This window comes from Cricetulus griseus, chromosome 8 (assembly GCF_003668045.3).
Source record: "Cricetulus griseus strain 17A/GY chromosome 8, alternate assembly CriGri-PICRH-1.0, whole genome shotgun sequence".
In the NCBI taxonomy this organism is placed as follows: domain Eukaryota; kingdom Metazoa; phylum Chordata; class Mammalia; order Rodentia; family Cricetidae; genus Cricetulus; species Cricetulus griseus.
The window spans coordinates 52,318,595-52,335,847 of record NC_048601.1 but is presented as its reverse complement, the minus strand read 5'-3'; the positions used below and the strand labels follow the sequence as shown (position 1 = coordinate 52,335,847).

The window sequence follows — 17,253 nt, the reverse complement described above, 5'->3', positions numbered from 1 at the left end:
TACTACATTTCCCAGAAATCTTGCAGTGCGCACGCGCACCAGTGAAGTGTTGGGTGCGCTTGAAATTTTGTGGCGGAAAGTGTCCGATAGCGGACTACATTTCCCAGCAGGCCTCGAGATGTGCTCGCGCAGACAACTTGCGGGGCACAGACAACTATCCGCGGGGCGGTAACTCTTGACCTGAGTCCTGCCAGGTCCTGGATTCCACGCGGAGTCTTGCAGCGCGGTAGGAGAGAGGAGGTCACCGCATTCTGCCTTCCGGTCGTCAGCCTAATTCCTAGCAGAGCAGTGCTAGACCGCGGAGGCGAGCCGGGCCCACCATGGCTGCGAACGTGAGTACCTTCTGTTCCCTTGACCACACTATCATCCGGGACACTCCTTCCCCTGGTCCACGGTGGGTCCTTCGGCGATGCGACCTCAGTGGGTGCGGCGACCCTGATCTCCCTGTGCTCGTCCACCTGTCCACTCACCCTCAGGCCGCACGTTTGTGGAGCGCTCCTCTAAGTCGAATCGGCTCGTGCGTGGTTGCTCCTTCCACTCCTAGTTTCTGTCTGGGCCCCTGGGGTATGAAACTTGGGGAGAAGGACCGCGAGGAAAGTGTCTCTCGGTGGGCATATTGGTGAGGCGATTCCGGCCAGGTGGAGCTGTCCAGCAAAGGCTTCTCTGACCTCCGTGCCCTAGGGGGTGTGTACACCTAGGCTGTGCTGCTTCTGTAGCAGGACCAGCCTGGCCGGATGACCAAGAGAGAGAGGCCTTTCTCTACGGTCCGGTCCCTGGTGCACTTATTTGGTAAGAGACCCTGGCTGAGGATAACCTCTCCCCCTGTCCCCAACATCCCCCAGGTCTCTGGCTTCTTCCTACTGCAACTAGTCCTTAAGAACTTTACTAGTGAATCCGAACATTCATTCAACAAGCGGAGCAGCGCCACTTACTAGGGAACTGGGTGTGGGAGAAGCTGGTGACTCACCACTGCCTCTGGTGAAAGTGCCTCTGAAGCCAGCTCAGGAGTGCTGCCAACCCCAGGCACACCCTCTCTCCCTCCTTGGTAGAATGTCATTGCCCCCCTCTTCCCAGGCCTCTCCTCTGTCCGGCAAACCTCTTCTTGGCCTCCTACACCCCTGGAGCGGCCAGAGTTTGTGGGACCCACTGCCCAGGCAAAGGCACATTGTCAGGCCCTGGAAGGCAGGAGAACCAGAGGTTAGGAAAGCTGCACTGGAGCCAGAGGAGAAGGCACCCTGTAGACCAGCCTAACAGGAGCAGGTGGACTCATGATGGCGCTTATCACCATCACCATCATCATCATCTTTTACAGTTCCCCAGCAGAAGACACCGGCTCGGGGGTGCTAGGCCAGTATATGCTACAGCACCAGCCTGGGAAGGTGATGAGGGCAGGCTAGAGGCAAATCCAGATTCTTCCACTCTAACTTCTCTGGGTTCACTGTCTCATGGGATCAGTTACTTTGAAGTTTGAGGAAGATTGCTAGGCACAGAGCCTGGTACATGGGAGGTACTTAACCCATGGAAACGTCACTCTTACAGGCTAGTACCCACAGTCCTGGTAGGCAGAGACCATCTCGGGGATGTTGGAGTCTGACTCTCATACCAGCAAACATAGACACAATGGGATCTCTTCAGTAGCCATGCCTTTGCCTATTTGTTACATTACTTTCTTGGAAAGACTTGAATGAACATCCATTCAGTCAGCAGGATAACCATAGACCAAAGGAACAATCCTACCAACTCTATCTTGGTGAACTGTGCATACTTGCAGGAGCATGGGTAACCCCTAAACAGCTACCTCACCAAAGTCCCACATCAGCATAGGTGGACCACCCCTGGAAAGCTGCATAGATGAAGTGTCATCCCCTTTGCTCCCAGCCCCCCCTTCAGTTAGCCTCTGCCTTCTGTATACCCTAGCAATGCTATATACTGCTAGGGGTGGGACATAGGAGGAGGTGATCGGCTGGAATCTCATCCACTCTTCCAGAAAACATGCCTGATCATGTGAGGGGCTCATGTGGACAATCAAAGCTGTTCTTATTTCAAGATGTCAATGACTGTGTCATGCCTGGGGGACAGAGGACCAGAGCATTCATACTAGAGCTGAGCCACCAGGCAGGGTTAAAGACAGTGGGTGGAGCACAGGCACCTAGATTCAGAATAACAGCTGACCTGTCAGGTAGGTATTATTACCAGCAAGTGAGGAACCAGGACCAGAGAGGTGGAGCATGTTACCAGGCTCACACAGCAACAGAGCTTGGATTCCAACCGTGGTGTGCCAATTTCCAGGCCTAGTGTGTTCCCACCTGTTGCTTCATTGCTTGTTCATTCTGAGCCCAGTGTGCTCAGAATACGTTACGGAGGATACATAAGTGTATGTATACACATGCAAATACATATTCCCATATAGGTACCATTTGCCATCTCACCCCTCCCCCAGCTGGAGGAATATCCTCTTGGCTTCTATCCCTTCCTGGGCTTAGGAAGAACAGGAAAAACACAGGTTTCCTTTTTTCTATTTCCAATTGTTCAGATCACATTACAGCTAAGGTCACTTTAAGCAATGAGGAAGGCAGTCTAGGGCAGAGGGATCTTGCTGGATTTGAGCACCTACTCACTACACATAAGCTTGATCTGGGCAGATATCCTAAGCAGTGAGTCTCGATTTCCTCACCTGTGAAATGGGGTAGTGCTAGCCTCTTCCACCTTGAGCTGGCTCATGACTGACCATGAGCTGGCTCATGGTCACCTTCTTGTCTGCAGCGATTATCTCCACTAAGTTTCTGATGGTGTCATTCTGGGTTCAGTGGGTGTCCTGAGCCAGCAGTGGAGAACAGCCAGAAGTGGCATCTGCTGTGCTCATAGACTCCGACCCAAATCTATCCTCTGATCCTGGGCAAGAAGGGGCCTGGCTCTCTGAGGTGCCTGCCTGGTGACCACTTTGTATCTCTGTGACTTTCGTCTACACCCACAGTCTGGGTGGCAGCCCCAGTTTCAGTTTTGGAGAGATCTGATAATGTTCCTATTAGCTGTAACTCCCACAGGTGCCTACAAGGCCTGGGCACTGAGCCAATACCCCAAGCATTTTGGATAGTCACCTCCACTTTACCCAATAAGAAATGGAGGGCCCACAGCTAGTAGGTGGCAGAGCCAGGATTCAGGCTCAGTCTCTGCTTTTGGTGATAAGCACTAGACATACTTCTGACAACAGCAAGCAGGGCAAAGCCTGCTCCACTGACCTATGTGGCTTGTGGCCTACTGGATGCTGCCCGGGCATGCCCATCCGCTCTGTCTCTCTACCAGCCCTCCACAGCCAGAGCAGACAGGATGCCACTCCACACCATTGCTCCACAGTCCCCTGCTGAGGGTACCCTCTTCCTGAGGTCTGCCTCTATGCCCCCTCCTCCTAGGAGCTTGTCTTGATGCCTTAGCTGGAAGGTACACTCAGCACTGGGCCCACATCTCACTGGACGCTCAGTACAGCCTCCTGGTAGTTCTTAGAACTGTGACCTGACTGCCCAAAAAACCACCTGCCATTCTTCCAACCTCACAGAACAGCACAATCCTCAGGAAACACAGCCATTACTTCTCAAAATGAATTAAAAACACATTTCTAGCTGCTTTGTAAAATAGCTTGTTGGTGTCTTCAACCTATGCTTAAACATTTGCTTGACATATGCTGAACTTATGGCCCAGAAACTCTGTGCCAAAGTAGAATTGTCCCCCAGTGTCTGTGGGGAAGAGGGTTTCTTCTGGGAACAAGAACAAATTATTTTGGACACCAAAAACATGTCTTAAAGCTCATCAAACTATCAATTTCCCCCTCAGTATTCCAGCATCGGGAGTAGGAAGGAACACGTGAAAGTGACATCTGACCCCCAGCCAGGCTTCCTGGAGCGGCTGAGTGAGACTTCCGGCGGGATGTTCGTGGGACTTATGACCTTCCTGCTCTCCTTCTACTTAATTTTCACCAATGAGGTAAGATGCAGAGTGAGGATCCAGTGGCTGGGCTCTGAAATAAAGGGCCTAGGTTTCACAGGAGGGAAAAGGGTGCTGAGTTAATCAGAATGCTTTGTGTGGTGACACACCTCTGTGTAAGCCAGAGGGGCAATGAGTCAGTTCACACAGCTGGAAAACTGCTTCAGGCATGGCTGTGTTCAGGCACTCATGCTGGATCACTGGAATTCTGCCTCTTTGTTGTGACAGTTTGAGGGGAAAGCCCCTTCCCTTGGGGGTAAATGTGGCCCTAGCATTTTCAGTCTCACCTCCAAGCAGCTTAGAATCTGAGTGAATAGGGGAACAATGTCTTTTTAAATCAGAAGTTACAGCTATCTCTCAGGTTCTTGGCTTAGGTCTCAGCCGCACCTGACTACATGGCCTGCCAGGGGAGGGGAGTGATCAAGACATGATGGAAAAGGTTCCCCTGCCACCCTAGGTTCTCCCAGAGGCTTCAGGTGCCTTGGAGTGAGACAGGTGAAGTGTCGGCTAAGCTGAGAACACACCTGGTTGGCCAGTCCCGGATCACATGATTTGGACAGTGGTTCAAATTGGTCTTTGTAAACCACATGGATTGGGAGGTGGGAGAATGGAAAGCAGAGGTAAGGGAGGCACAGGACTAGTACAGACAGGGCAGGGAGACACAGAGTTGTTCCCAGCTTCGGGCAGTCTGAGATTGGTGGGGTCTGCCTGGGGAAGCAGGAGTCCTGGAGCCTGTCTTGAGTCTGCAGTCGCTAGACCTCAACATCTCTGCTTGCTAAGGCCCATCCTTCTGTGTGCCCGCAGCAAGGTGTCAAGCAGCATCTGAGCTGTTGAAACCCCCTGTTCTACTCTTGACAGGGCCGCGCGATGAAGACAGCCACTTCTCTTGCAGAGGGGCTGTCGCTTGTGGTGTCCCCAGACAGCATCCACAGTGTAGCTCCAGAGAACGAAGGGAGGCTGGTGCACATCATTGGGGCCCTGCGAACTTCCAAGGTAGGCTGGGTAATTGGGTGGCAGCTCCCGACTGTGGTAACTTGGAGTTGGGCCTCAGAGATAGACCCACATGGGTGTGATGGTACCCTCTGTGTCTCTGTGGTCAAGTCACTTCTTAGGCACAGTGCCCCTTGTGCTAACTACAACAGTCTCATAGTCATGTGGTGAGAGCATCTCAAATTACAGTTAGCACATAGATAGTCTGATGATCAGAGCTCTCCTGTTGTCTGCAGGGTCATGGACATTGTTGTGTTGAGAACTGAGGCTGGCAGCTTCGTGCTAGTCTCCTTCACCTTCACTTCCAGTCCTGCCCATCTTTGTCTCTCTTGCAGTGGGGCTGCTCTGGCCTAGGGATTCTGTACCTCCATGCATCTGGCCTTTCACTTTTATTTGTTTGATTCTTTTTGAAGCTCTTGTCTGACCCAAACTATGGGGTCCATCTTCCAGCTGTGAAATTGCGGCGACATGTGGAAATGTATCAGTGGGTGGAGACAGAAGAGTCCAGGTGAGGAGCCAGGCATTGAGGGACTACAGGACATGAAGGGCATGAAGGGCTCAGGTGTTAGGATAAAGGGCAGTGGCTTTTATGTAGACTCCATTTAACCAAATTCAAAGTGTAGGGTCTGTGATCAGAAAAGTGTCAAACCCCAGCATTAGTGCATGGTGACCTTTTATTTGAAAATGACAACAATCTAGTACAGACTGGGCCAAAGCAGAAAGGGAGCTTCTCAACTTAATTACCTGAACATTCCAGGGTGCACAGCCCAAGGCATGACAGTTCAGGCTCAAATGGTGCCACAGGTCACTTCCCAATTAACTCACAGCCTATCGGAAGGCCCAGGGCAGGCTCTCAATGGCCAGGGCGGGTGGGTCACCTGGAGCCAGAACTGGACTCGGCCCCTCCTGAACGACATGGCCTGTGAGTGGAAGGGAGTAATCAAGGAATACTAGAAAAGGTCCCCTGCCACCTTAGGTTCTCCCAGAGGCTGCTGCTGGATATTTCTTTGAGCCCAAGGTTAGATGCCCTTGGGTGAGCCCCCTGGAGTGTGTCAGCTAAGCTGAGAAAGCATGTTCTTCCAGACAGGCTGTCTAGAGATAGTGCCTGCTCCATGGTGGTTGGGGACTGTGTTGCTGAGCCCACCAGGCTTCCACTCCCTGTGGGGAGCTGGGCCTTGAGGCCAGCTCAGATACTTGGAGAGCAGATGGCCTTGGGTGCCTGAGCTGACTCCTGCTGCCTGTGCTTTTTCTGCAGTGAGTACACGGAGGACGGACAGGTGAAGAAGGAGACCAAGTACTCCTACAGTGAGTCCCAGACCCTCCAGGCCTCTGCACATCCGCAGGACATGTGACTTCCTCCCTAGCCCAGGCTGGCAGTGGTGGGCAGCACAGTGGGGCTGTGGGTGGGTATGGAAGGCCCCAGCACCAAGCAGAGTTCCTGGGTGCCAATCCTCAGAATCCTGCGTGTCCATCCAGGGAGGCCTGAGCAGCCAGCCACCCTGGTCCCCAAGGGTCATGGGTGCTAGTAAGAGGATGCTGAGACCAGTGTTAACTGGTCTGAATTGCCCATTCTTTCTCTTCATGCAGACACAGAGTGGAGGTCAGAAATTGTCAACAGCAGAAACTTTGACCGAGAGATTGGCCACAAAAACCCCAGGTGAGAGCTTGGCCCTGGGTCAGAGTCCAGTCTTGCTTACCCTTGCAGGATCCAGCCTCAGTTTTTCATCTGAGTGATGGGTTGAGTTAACTGCCTCACAGGTTAGCAAACACAATTCAGAGATGTAGTTGGCAACACCAAGCTCTGTGTTAGAATCAGGAGCACAGATCAAGACCTGGTCTTTGCTCACACTCAGGTTAACACAGGCCTGGTGAAGGACTGAGAGGTCCCTCTGTGTAGTGAAGTGCCTTGTTACTGTTAGCCAGGTTGGGGGCTCTAGGGGTAGTGTTAAGATTCCTCAGGGGAAGTCACTCCATGGCATGGGGTGATGTAGCTCCTGGGCATGGCTAGATCATATGAAGCCAAAGTCCAGGTTGAGCCAGGAAGATAGTCAGTGCCTGAAGGCTGCCCAGGCTGAAAGTGGGATATGGTCCAGAAAGGCTCCATTTCATGGCTAATTGTAGCAGGCCTTCTCGAACCACCATCCCCCAAATCATGACCTGGAGATCTAGTTATGAATGCTCAGCCTTATCTTATACTTGTCCCCCTACCTCTTATAAAAGTTTAACCTGTGTCTCTTTATGTTTTGCCTTGGGGCTTTTTACCTTTCTTTTATTCTGTATGTCCTACTTTCACTGCTTCCTCTGTGTCTAGTGGCTGGCAGCCTCTTTCTCCCTCATTCTCTTTTTCTCTTTCCTCTCTCCCTCCCCCACCCCCATCCCTCTATTACCTAGCTATTGGCCATTCAGCTTTTTATTAGACCAATCAGGTGCCTTAGGCAGGCAAGGTAAAACAGCAAACATCTTTACATAATTAAACAAATGGAGCATAAACTAATGTAACACATTTTTATCTAGTTAGAGTAATATATTCCACAGCATAAACAAATGTAACGCATCTTTACCTAGTTACATATTCCACAACAGCTGATAGGATGGGACAGGCTGGGTAAGAGTATGCAGCTCTGGGTGAGGAGACAGAATGGGGGTGCTCAGCCCAGACTGGGAAACAGGAGCCCTGGGGGGCAGACTATGCCTAGACTTACAGGATCCACTTCCTGGGTAGGGACTGACTCTAGCACATTACAACCAAAAGGTGACCAGACAACTCTACCCTGGTGCCCCATTATTGTTCCCCTCTCTCCTACAGTGCCATGGCAGTGGAGTCTTTCACAGCGACTGCTCCCTTTGTCCAAATTGGCAGGTTTTTCCTCTCAGCAGGTGAGTCTCAGGCCTTCTGTGGAGGTGCCCACCCAAAGGCCTTCCATTCCCTTGGCCTCTTCCAGGCCTGGGGCCCCAGCACCAAGCAGGCCCACAGCCCATGGTGGTCAGTATCAGGGTCCAGCTGGCCTTCATCTCAGAATCATTTTCTTGGCTGGGGTCAGAGGGAGGTGAATTCTCAAGGGGTAGAACTCCCACTCTAGGCAGTTCCTCTGAAGCCTGAATTGTTCTAGAAATTACCCCAGGTGCTACACCCTTGTCACATTTCTGTTCATGTCTGTTCTGAGCAGACATTGCACCAGAGACCTGCCTCAGGCAGCCCTCAGTCAAGAGTGTAGACAAGGCCCTCCCTCCCTCTGACCTTTGGTTCCACCTGTGTGAGCCCTACCTGGCAACCAGCTCTCCCACAAGGAGGTGCATCACAGCCTTGTCTAAGGAGAAACCCTCAAGGTTTAAGGTGACACCATGAGTCAGAGTAATGCTCTGGTTCCATCTCTGGGCCTAACCTGGGAAGGTGACAGGAGACTCTCGAGACCTAGATCGCCAAGCTTAGCCTGGCTGTCCCAGCAGCTCTGCCACTCAACTGATGCCTGTGGTGGAGGGAGCTCCAGCCTAGATGTGGATGAGTGTTTCTGAGGAGGGATGGCAGAAAGCAACTTGGTTAGGCTGGCTTAGCAGGAGAGGGCATGGGAAAAGTCTTCCTGGAAGAGTTAGTGATCGAGTTGGGCACAGGGAAGTTCTGGAGATGGAGTTGGGAAAGGGCATTGCAGCTGGTGTGGTGGCACAGGCCTATCATCCTGCCACTCAGGGAGCTGAGGCAGAGTTAATAAATTTGAGGCCAACTTGGGCTACATAGTGAAACCATGCCATGGAACAAAAAAGAAACCATACATGAGAGTGTAGGCTTTTCATTCCAGCACTTGAGGAATGAAGGCAATAAGCTCAAGAGGTCAAGGTTACCTTCAGCTCTTAGTGAGTTTGAGGCCACCATGGACTACATGAGATCCACTACCTAAAAAAAAATGTTCACTGCATTTGGGAGATAGCCAAAAGCCAGAGGGTGTAGGCTGGTTAATAGTGCATGGCCCTGCTGTCTGAGGACACCAAGTACAGGGTGTCAGGCTATGGGGTTGGCAGAGCAGGGGTTCTCAGTGGAGTCCATGGTTTCTGCATTCTACTTCCCTCAGGCCTCATTGACAAGATTGACAACTTCAAGCCCCTGAGCCTGTCCAAGCTGGAGGACCCCCATGTGGACATCATTCGCCGAGGAGACTTTTTCTACCACAGTGAAAACCCTAAGTACCCGGAGGTACATGGACATGAGGGCTGCTCATATAGCAGAGGCCAGGGCTTTTGAGTAGCACGGAGGGTAGCATGCAGCAGCTGAACCCAGGCTGCACTTGGCCAGTGAGACTAGAGATGGGCAGGCCTCCTAGGGAACGGGACAGTCTGGGTGAAAGAGAAAAACCAGCCAGGTGCTGGATCACTATTTACTAACTTTCCTGCTTCTCTTCCACCCTCAGGTTGGTGATGTTCGAGTCTCCTTTTCTTATGCGGGACTGAGCAGCGATGACCCTGACCTGGGCCCCGCTCATGTGGTAATCTGCTCCCCAGAGGCTGACCCCAGTCATAAGTCCCTGGGCCCAAACACCTTGGGATATGTCCTGACCACTTTGCACCTCATTTGTACAAGCAGCTGGCATGCTCTTGGGCAGTTTCAGAGATCTGTGTTTCCACAGTGGCTCCTGGACCCCTGCCTGGGAGCCACAGTCCTAGTGGTGCCAGTCCAATCATAGCAGTCCCTTCACCCAGCCACAGTACTTGGTCTTGGTTCTTCATAGTACACAGTCAGAACGCTACCCCAGGGCCTGACCTAGGAGGCAGATGGAAGACTCTTAGGGCTGGAGACACATGGTCTGCAATGTCAAAATGCTGGAACATTTTGACAACAAGCAGCAATGGTCACCATGCAGTCCATGCCATTTGCCTATGTAGGCCTGCCCCAACCTCTGCTCTGCCCCGACATGGGCTTTGTCCTAAGAGCCTCCCTGGAGCTTGGACTGGAGCAGCTGGGCTGGAGCACCAGGGCCTAGACCTGTAGAAACAAGGTCAGCCCCAGGTCTCCTCACCTCCTGGCTGGCGTGGAGTCTGAGGGATGGGCTGTGGGTCTCACCCTGTGCCTCTGTCCCTCAGAGCACCCCACTCAGCTCTAATACTGACTTTTCTGATCAGGTTACTGTGATTGCCCGGCAGAGAGGTGACCAGCTAGTCCCATACTCCACCAAGTCTGGGGACACATTGCTGCTCCTGCACCATGGAGACTTCTCAGCTGAGGTGAGTTGCTGCTGCCCTGCCTGTGTGTTGGGGACAGACACGTCCTGCCCTTCTTCCCAGTGCTATTTAAGAATCCCCACCACTAGAGGTCATGGCCAATGCAGTATGGCAAGAAAAGCAGCCTCCTGTGTGAGCAGGGCACTGAAGACTGACACTGCTCCCTTAGTTTGTCAGTCTTGTGGGGGGAGAATGGTGAGGGCCAGGAAGTGAGGATAGCAGTGTGGACAGCCATGTTCCAGCACGATGGGTCTCTAATAGACAGTCAGTTTTTATGGCCAGGGCCTCTTGAAAAGCCATTTTTGTGAAGGCCCTCAAAATAACAGGTCCACCCTAGAATAATTAAGTCAGGCAGGAAAGGGTTCACTTTGTCAGTGGGTACCAGGAGAAGAGAGGACAGTGTGACTGCAAGGTTGCCATAATGCAGAGGCCACTCTGAGGTGCCTCCTCTTCCTTCAGGGGGCATCAATGGAGGGTTTGGAGTTGCAGTATTAGGGCCACGTGAGTGAGGTGATCACCCAAACACAGGTCCCACAGTACCCCGGGTGTGTCTTTCCCAACTATTTGGAAAGGATCATGCCTTTCCCAGTGCTGATTGCTCAGTTCTGTGCCTTTAGAATAGAGCAGTGTGGATTCTGGCTCTTGCTGGTAAACACAGCGGATCTCTGCTGGGCCTCCCTATGTCTCTTAAGCAGATTTGTGGGTTTCATCCAGAACAGCCAGAAAAGGCCAAGGGCACAGCTGGCCTCAGAACATAGCTGTGGCCCTTGTGCTGCTATAACTGAATCCTCAGCTGCCCTTTGTCCTCCCTACCAGCCACAGCAGTGGGTCATAGTGTTTGGGCCCCACCTGCTCCTTTTACCTGGCCAAGATAGGGTGTGGTCGGTCTGTTATTGGGGAGCCTGGTTACCAAGCTCAGGGTGGGGCTGCCACCTCCCAGCCTGGGTTATGAGTCATCCTAGGAACCGTTCTAAAATTAGGAAATCCTGTTCTCTCTCCCAGGGCTTTGCCCAGCCCCTGGTTTCTAACCTTCTCTGGCAGAGTCTCAGGTATCTGGGGGTCTCCAGAGAGTAGTAGGTGGTATGTGTGGCTGAGGAGGCCTGGGATGGAAGGTTTGGCTAGTACAGGCAAGAAGGCAGACACACAGAACTGAGGAGAAAGCTGGTCCCCAAATCAGGACACTGGGACTCGAGGGCCTGGAGAGTTCAGGGGCCTAGACCATGGCACTGCTCATGGATCCCTGTCAAGCTCTTGCCTAGTTCTGGCTCTGCTTCTCACCAGCTCTGCCTCTCACCAGACTTGAGCAAGTCTTATCCTCTCTGAGCCCATTTCCTCATCTGTGAAATGAAACATCTTAAAAAACACCAGCATCATCATCCCCATCTCATGTGGTGGCTGTTCATGCAGTCCACACCTGCTCACTGAGCACAGGCTATCAGAAGGGCTTTCATGTTAACTGCCTATGGTGAAGCCATGGGGTTGCATCACAGCCCTGCAGACCTCAGCTTCCTGTCTCAGTAAAACAGAAAAGAAGATCTGATCAGGCTATTTTAAGTCAGGTCAGTGTGCTTGTAAACCACACGGCAATGACAGCTAACTATTGAGACAGGTGTCCATCTTTGCATGTTGTGTTAGAGATTAGACAGGCGTACTGTTCAATCAGCCTGGGAAAGGCTCTCTGAAGAAACTGCATCTTAGCCAAGACTGGAAGATACTGCAGAGCTGCTGAGCAGCTGTAAGCAGTCTGTACATGGCAGTACACTTGACCCGGCCTCACCATAGGTGGCCCAGGCCCAGGTGGAGGGTCAGAGGTGGTGTGGCCATGGCAGTTGCTGTGTGAGAATGAGGTGAGGTGAGGAAGCAAGGAGGCCAGAGAGGCAGAGGCTAATGTAAGGGCTCCTTGAGGAGCAGTGATGGTGTGGCTCACAGTAGACAGAGGAGAAACAGCTGACAGCTTGCTTGTACGGTGAGGGGCCAACAGACCATACCTAACCCCAGGTTTTGGCTTATGCAGGTGGGTGGGTGGTGGGGTTATGTGTTGCTGTGGGGAAGACAGAGAATCAGACTGGGGTGGGGCTCTGAGTCAATGCTCAGCATGCCAGGAGGCTGGGACAATGTGTGGGAGGCAGTGAGGGCTGGAGGCAGTGCAGCCCTAAAGCAGTGCTGGGCGTGTAATTATGTTTAAGTATAGGCACATGGAACCATGGGATACATGGGGGTCCTGGAAAGATGGATGGAGCAGCCAAAGGATATCAGCATTTACAGGCCAGAAAACAACAACAACAACAACAACAACAACAAAACAAAACAGGGGCAGCAATGGAGTCAGAAGGACCCAACCTACAGAGTAGGAGGGAGCCTGTCGGGGCCAGGGGTCCTGAAGCTGCAAGCAGTGTCCTGGGGTTGAGGGCTAATGCTTTACTCAGGACCAGCACGGACTTTTAAACTACTACTCAGAAGGGTGGGAGCTGCCCCCGGATGGACAGCTGCAGTGGGAAGGATGGTGATTGTCTTCCAGGTAAGACCGTGTCTAAGGCCATAGGTCTCATTCCATGCTCTTGAGCCAGACAGCAGAGACTTTAGACACCCGTGAGAGGTTTGCCTGTCTCCCTGTGTTCTGTAAGGAACAACCCGCATATTCCCACCCCCACCCCCACCAGGACCCACACTGCTGGTTGGTGACTCCCTGGGTCCTGACATAGTGCCACCTTGTCCTACAGGAAGTGTTTCGTAGAGAACAGAAGAGCAATTCCATGAAGACATGGGGCCTGCGGGCAGCTGGCTGGATGGCCATGTTTATGGGCCTCAACCTCATGACACGGATCCTCTACACCCTGGGTAAGTAAGAAAAATGCAGGAGCCATCCTTCCCTCTGGAGATCTGTCACACTCCATTGGCCAACCTTTTAGCCTGATGGGATCCTTGAGAAAGACACCAAACATCTGGCCTGTCCTCTATGTGTGCCCCCCCCCCAGCTTTAAGACAAATATTGAGGAGAAAGGCAGATGTGAGGGACAGGATGTTCACACCTGCTGAGGGGTGGGAGGCTGGTCCAGTTTCCATGACTTGGCCTGCTCTGCTCATCCCTTACACCATAACCAGACAGCTATAGGGAAGAGGCAGGCCAGCCTGTGCTATGAACAGGATCTGCACCTGAAATCCCTCAGGTCAGATGGCATGGATACCCCTGCCTGGGCTTCCTTTTCTTGCCCCTGCTTAGGAGTTTTCTGTATGGAAACACCCTCCAAAGCCAGGCCAGGTTTTTGGCAGCTAGCACATCTGGAGCCTGGGGAAGGGGCTGCTCACTTGCCCTAAGTCTGGCACCAGAGAGCTCATGTTTAAGTATCCCAATTTTGTTCAGGACCTGGTGCCCAGGACGTAGAGTGTGCCAGGCTGACATTGTCCATGCAGGATGAGCACCTGCTCAGGGAGACTTAGTACTCAGGTCTCTACCCCAGTATGTCCCCATTCAGGCCTGTGGTGCCAGCAGAAATCCCTCCCACTTAGGTCTGTGGACTGGGGAGAGGTGTGGCTGGAGCACATCCCAGATTGGCAGCAAGTGTTGGGGGTTGAGGGGGGTTTCTTCATTTACAGATGGGAAACTAAGGTCATTCCTTCAGACTTTCCCTAGGTAGCTGAAGTATGCTCAAAAATATCAGCCACATTGTGGGCATGACAAAGAACGATCAGAATTTAAACAGAACTCCCTTGGCCATGTGGCTGAGGACAGGGCAATCCCTCTTGAGTCTCAGTCCCCACCATGTTTGAGAAGCCCTGTCTGTGCTACTGATTCTTCCACTGAAGGCACACTGGCAGGTAGGGCCGATATAGTGTGGAGGGATAATGGGAGCTGTGGCAGGGCCCATGTAGGTCCTGTCCATTAGTCAAGGTGACCTACTGAACACCAGGTGTTTCCTCTGCAGGCTGGGCACAGTGGCTCAGAGCTTAAGCTCTGACAAAGCAGTGTAGAGTGTCAGCATTGGCTCCGTGGGAGAGAAGGTGTTATGAGTGATTTTTCAATGGCCTCAATGTGGGCTTTGAAGGGCCAAGGCACTCACACTTGGGCCTGGGCTGAGCAGGAATAAAGTTGTGGACACCAGCTTACTGAGCTTCTCCTCCCCTGGATATTCTGGGCAAGTGGGAGGCTGTTTGGTTCCACCTTGTTGATCCTTTCCTCCCTCTGATGGCTGAGAGGAGCCGTCGGGGGGCAGGGAACAGTGTCCTCAGGGACTCATGGCCTTTTCTTTCCCCACAGTGGACTGGTTTCCTGTCTTCCGAGACCTGGTCAACATTGGCCTGAAAGCCTTTGCCTTCTGTGTAGCCACCTCACTGACCCTGTTGACTGTGGCTGCTGGCTGGCTCTTCTACCGACCGCTGTGGGCTGCCCTAATTGGCTGCCTGGCTCTGGTGCCCATAATCATTGCACGGACCCGGGTGCCAGCCAAAAAGCTGGAGTGAAGCCTCAGAGGCCAGGTCCCCTGTGACCTCCACACCCTACTCAAGGGGCCAGTGTCTACACTTACATGTAGGGTTTGGTGTTCGCCAGCTCACATCTTCTCCACCCCACTTCTTGCTAAAATGCAGCTTTGGTGGCCAAAATGCAGCTTTGCTGGGCAAAAGCAGCCTGAGGATGGTGATGCAGCGAGAACTGTCCTGCTTAATGCCTTCCCCTCTTAGGGCTTTATTCCACTCAGCTATCAGCTGACCTGCTGGTGAAGGACTCAGCCTTACTGCCCATCCCTCATCGCTGAAACCAAGTGGCAGGACCGCCACAACCTCCGGCTACAACTGAAGCCCCAGAATGCAGCCATCACCTACTGGCCACATCTCATCAGTACGACACACCATACCAAGCCTGGAGAAGGTCCACCCCAAACCAAGTCTCTGGGTAGAAACTGATGTGGCCTAAAGAAACACTGACGATCTGTCTTATCCCAAAGGTCACTGTCACTGTGGCTGGACAGGGTTTTGGTTTAAGCCCTCAGTCCTCTGGTTCTGTTACTCCACTTCTTCACGTGTTCTTTCTGTCCCAAGGAGTTGAGACTTAAAACCCTGTGAATGGCCCCCATTTGACAGTTGCTGTCACTGAGATGAACTCTGCAGGAATGGTGTCTCAGTGGGTGTGCCTTGACTGGTTTTAGTTCCTGAGGCCTTAGGGAAGGAAGCTTTAGCTTTGCGATGCTTTTGAATCAGTGTTAGTAGATTCTTTCATGCTGGGTTGGGACTGTGGAGGAAGCACCCAGGGTTCACTTGAAGGTGATTTTGAGTTTGTAGTCAGTGTTACAGAAAAAGGCTGGAAGTTATCCTACTAAGAGGGCTTATTCACTGTGACCTCCAGTTAACTGAAACCAAGGCTTGCTGGAGGAAACCCACATCTGGCCTGGCCCAACCTTTTTCCCTGGAAATGCTTTTGACCTTGACACTCCAGCCTCAAGTGGTTGCAGCATAGTGGTTCTTTTTGCATTTAATGTCCATCACTTTCCTCATCCCAAATAAAATTCACCCATACTAACGGACATAATTTCTAAGTTTCCTCTCTACTATTACACCTTTGTATACACCTTAGCCATGTCATCATAGATCCTTGGTTTATCCTGTATCTCAATTCTATTTGCAAACTGCCCTAGTGGTCGCTGTATCTAGTAGCTGTGTTTGGTAGCTGACTAACGTGTCAGAACCATTGACCCTAGTGATATATAACAGTCCCTCTCATGTTTGTGGTATCTATGCTTTCAGCTGGGGTTCTTGGTAAAAGTGCAGCCAGAGATGGCTTGCTGGGTTTAAGGATGGAGACGATATTCATTACTGCTCAGTGCATACTGGTGCAGTCTCATCTAAACTCCAAAAGATGGTTTGGGAAAACATGGTACAATTAGTGATTGCTAAACACACAATCCTTGGGATTCAGGTTTTGTAACTCTTATATGGGTTTTATTTGCCAGCTTAAAAGTGTTCTTATAAGCAAATTATGGAAGAATAATTTGATGTCTTTGGAAAAACTGAAGTTTGTATTCTTTGTATTAAAATCTGAAATAAATTTCTACCTATCTTTTGGTATAGGATCTTGCCAGTAGTCTGTTTTGGTGGGGATTTTGTTGTTGCTTTCTTTTAAGGAAATCAGCCATCAGACTCATTTCAACCGACTCAGCTCTTTGTTGCTCTAAGTGGTTTCAGTTCTTTCCAAAAGGGCAGCTCAATATTCCTCACCCCTAAGCCTGCTTTGTCTTGGCTCTATTTAAAGTAAATGACTCATGCTTCACAAACCTTGAGAATGTGCTAGAAGTATGATGCAGTACTGAAAGCACTGGTTTGAGTGTCACACAGATCAAGTCTGTCCCACTGGCTCGTGGTGTTGGGCCCATCCATTGCATCTGTAAGATGGGGACAGAGCCTGTCACCATACATGGCTGTAATGAGTAAATAAGTTGAAGCCCAACGGCCTAGTGTATGACATCTCTTCATTGTTTTCTTCCTGTCTGAAGCACTGCCATGCTGTTACCTAGCAGGGAACCTTTCCAAACCTAACATGTCATTACCATCACGTCTTCTCATAGCTGCCACCTGCCACAGTAGGTTACATTTCCAGAAACATGGCCATGCCTAACTAAAATCCCCAAAATAAAATCATTTTTAGGAAGCCTGTCAGCCTCTGGTGCAGGAAGTATAAGAATACAGTTTCCATGGAGACCCTAGTCTGTTTCTCTACCAGAGCGTCTAATATGAGTCATATTCCAAGTGTTTTGTTTGTTTGCCTTGGTAAGAGTGACTCAACATTTTTTTTTTTGAGACAGGGTTTCTCTGTGTAGCTTTAGAGCCTGTCCTGGAACTCACTCTGTAGACCAGGCTGGCCTTGAACTCACAGAGATACACCTGCCTATGTGTCCCAAGTGCTGGGATTCAAAGCACGCAGCACCACGGCCCAGCAGTGACTCAACATTTTAAAGACTCAAAATGAAGTAATATTGAATATAGTCATACACAAAAAGCTTCCTTGGTGTGTAAGGGGTTCCCAGCATCCATGAAAACAATCCTGAAGTCTGTTACCTGGATCCTCTTAGCTGGTTTAAGACATGAAAG

General features: G+C 51.3%; 1 protein-coding gene across 1 annotated transcript; it reads left to right on the top strand.

The window, feature by feature from the left end:
* The first annotated feature begins 105 nt into the window (after positions 1-105).
* Positions 106-16,233, top strand: Tmem43 (transmembrane protein 43). The gene is made up of 12 exons (XM_027428883.2): positions 106-332; positions 3,829-3,978; positions 4,837-4,971; positions 5,382-5,476; positions 6,224-6,273; positions 6,556-6,625; positions 7,775-7,845; positions 9,033-9,154; positions 9,369-9,443; positions 10,078-10,179; positions 12,897-13,014; positions 14,432-16,233. The coding sequence occupies exons 1-12, from the start codon at positions 321-323 to the stop codon at positions 14,632-14,634; spliced, it is 1,203 nt and encodes a 400-aa protein (XP_027284684.1). The 5' UTR covers positions 106-320; the 3' UTR covers positions 14,635-16,233.
* Positions 16,234-17,253: the final 1,020 nt, after the last annotated feature.

What these genes read in the sequence shown, in the direction of transcription:
- Tmem43 (XM_027428883.2), top strand. An exon ending in ACTTAATTTTCACCAATGAG is followed by an intron (nt 3,979 to 4,836) that starts GTAAGATGCAGA and finishes TACTCTTGACAG; the next exon opens with GGCCGCGCGATGAAGACAGC. An exon ending in ACGGATCCTCTACACCCTGG is followed by an intron (nt 13,015 to 14,431) that starts GTAAGTAAGAAA and finishes CTTTCCCCACAG; the next exon opens with TGGACTGGTTTCCTGTCTTC.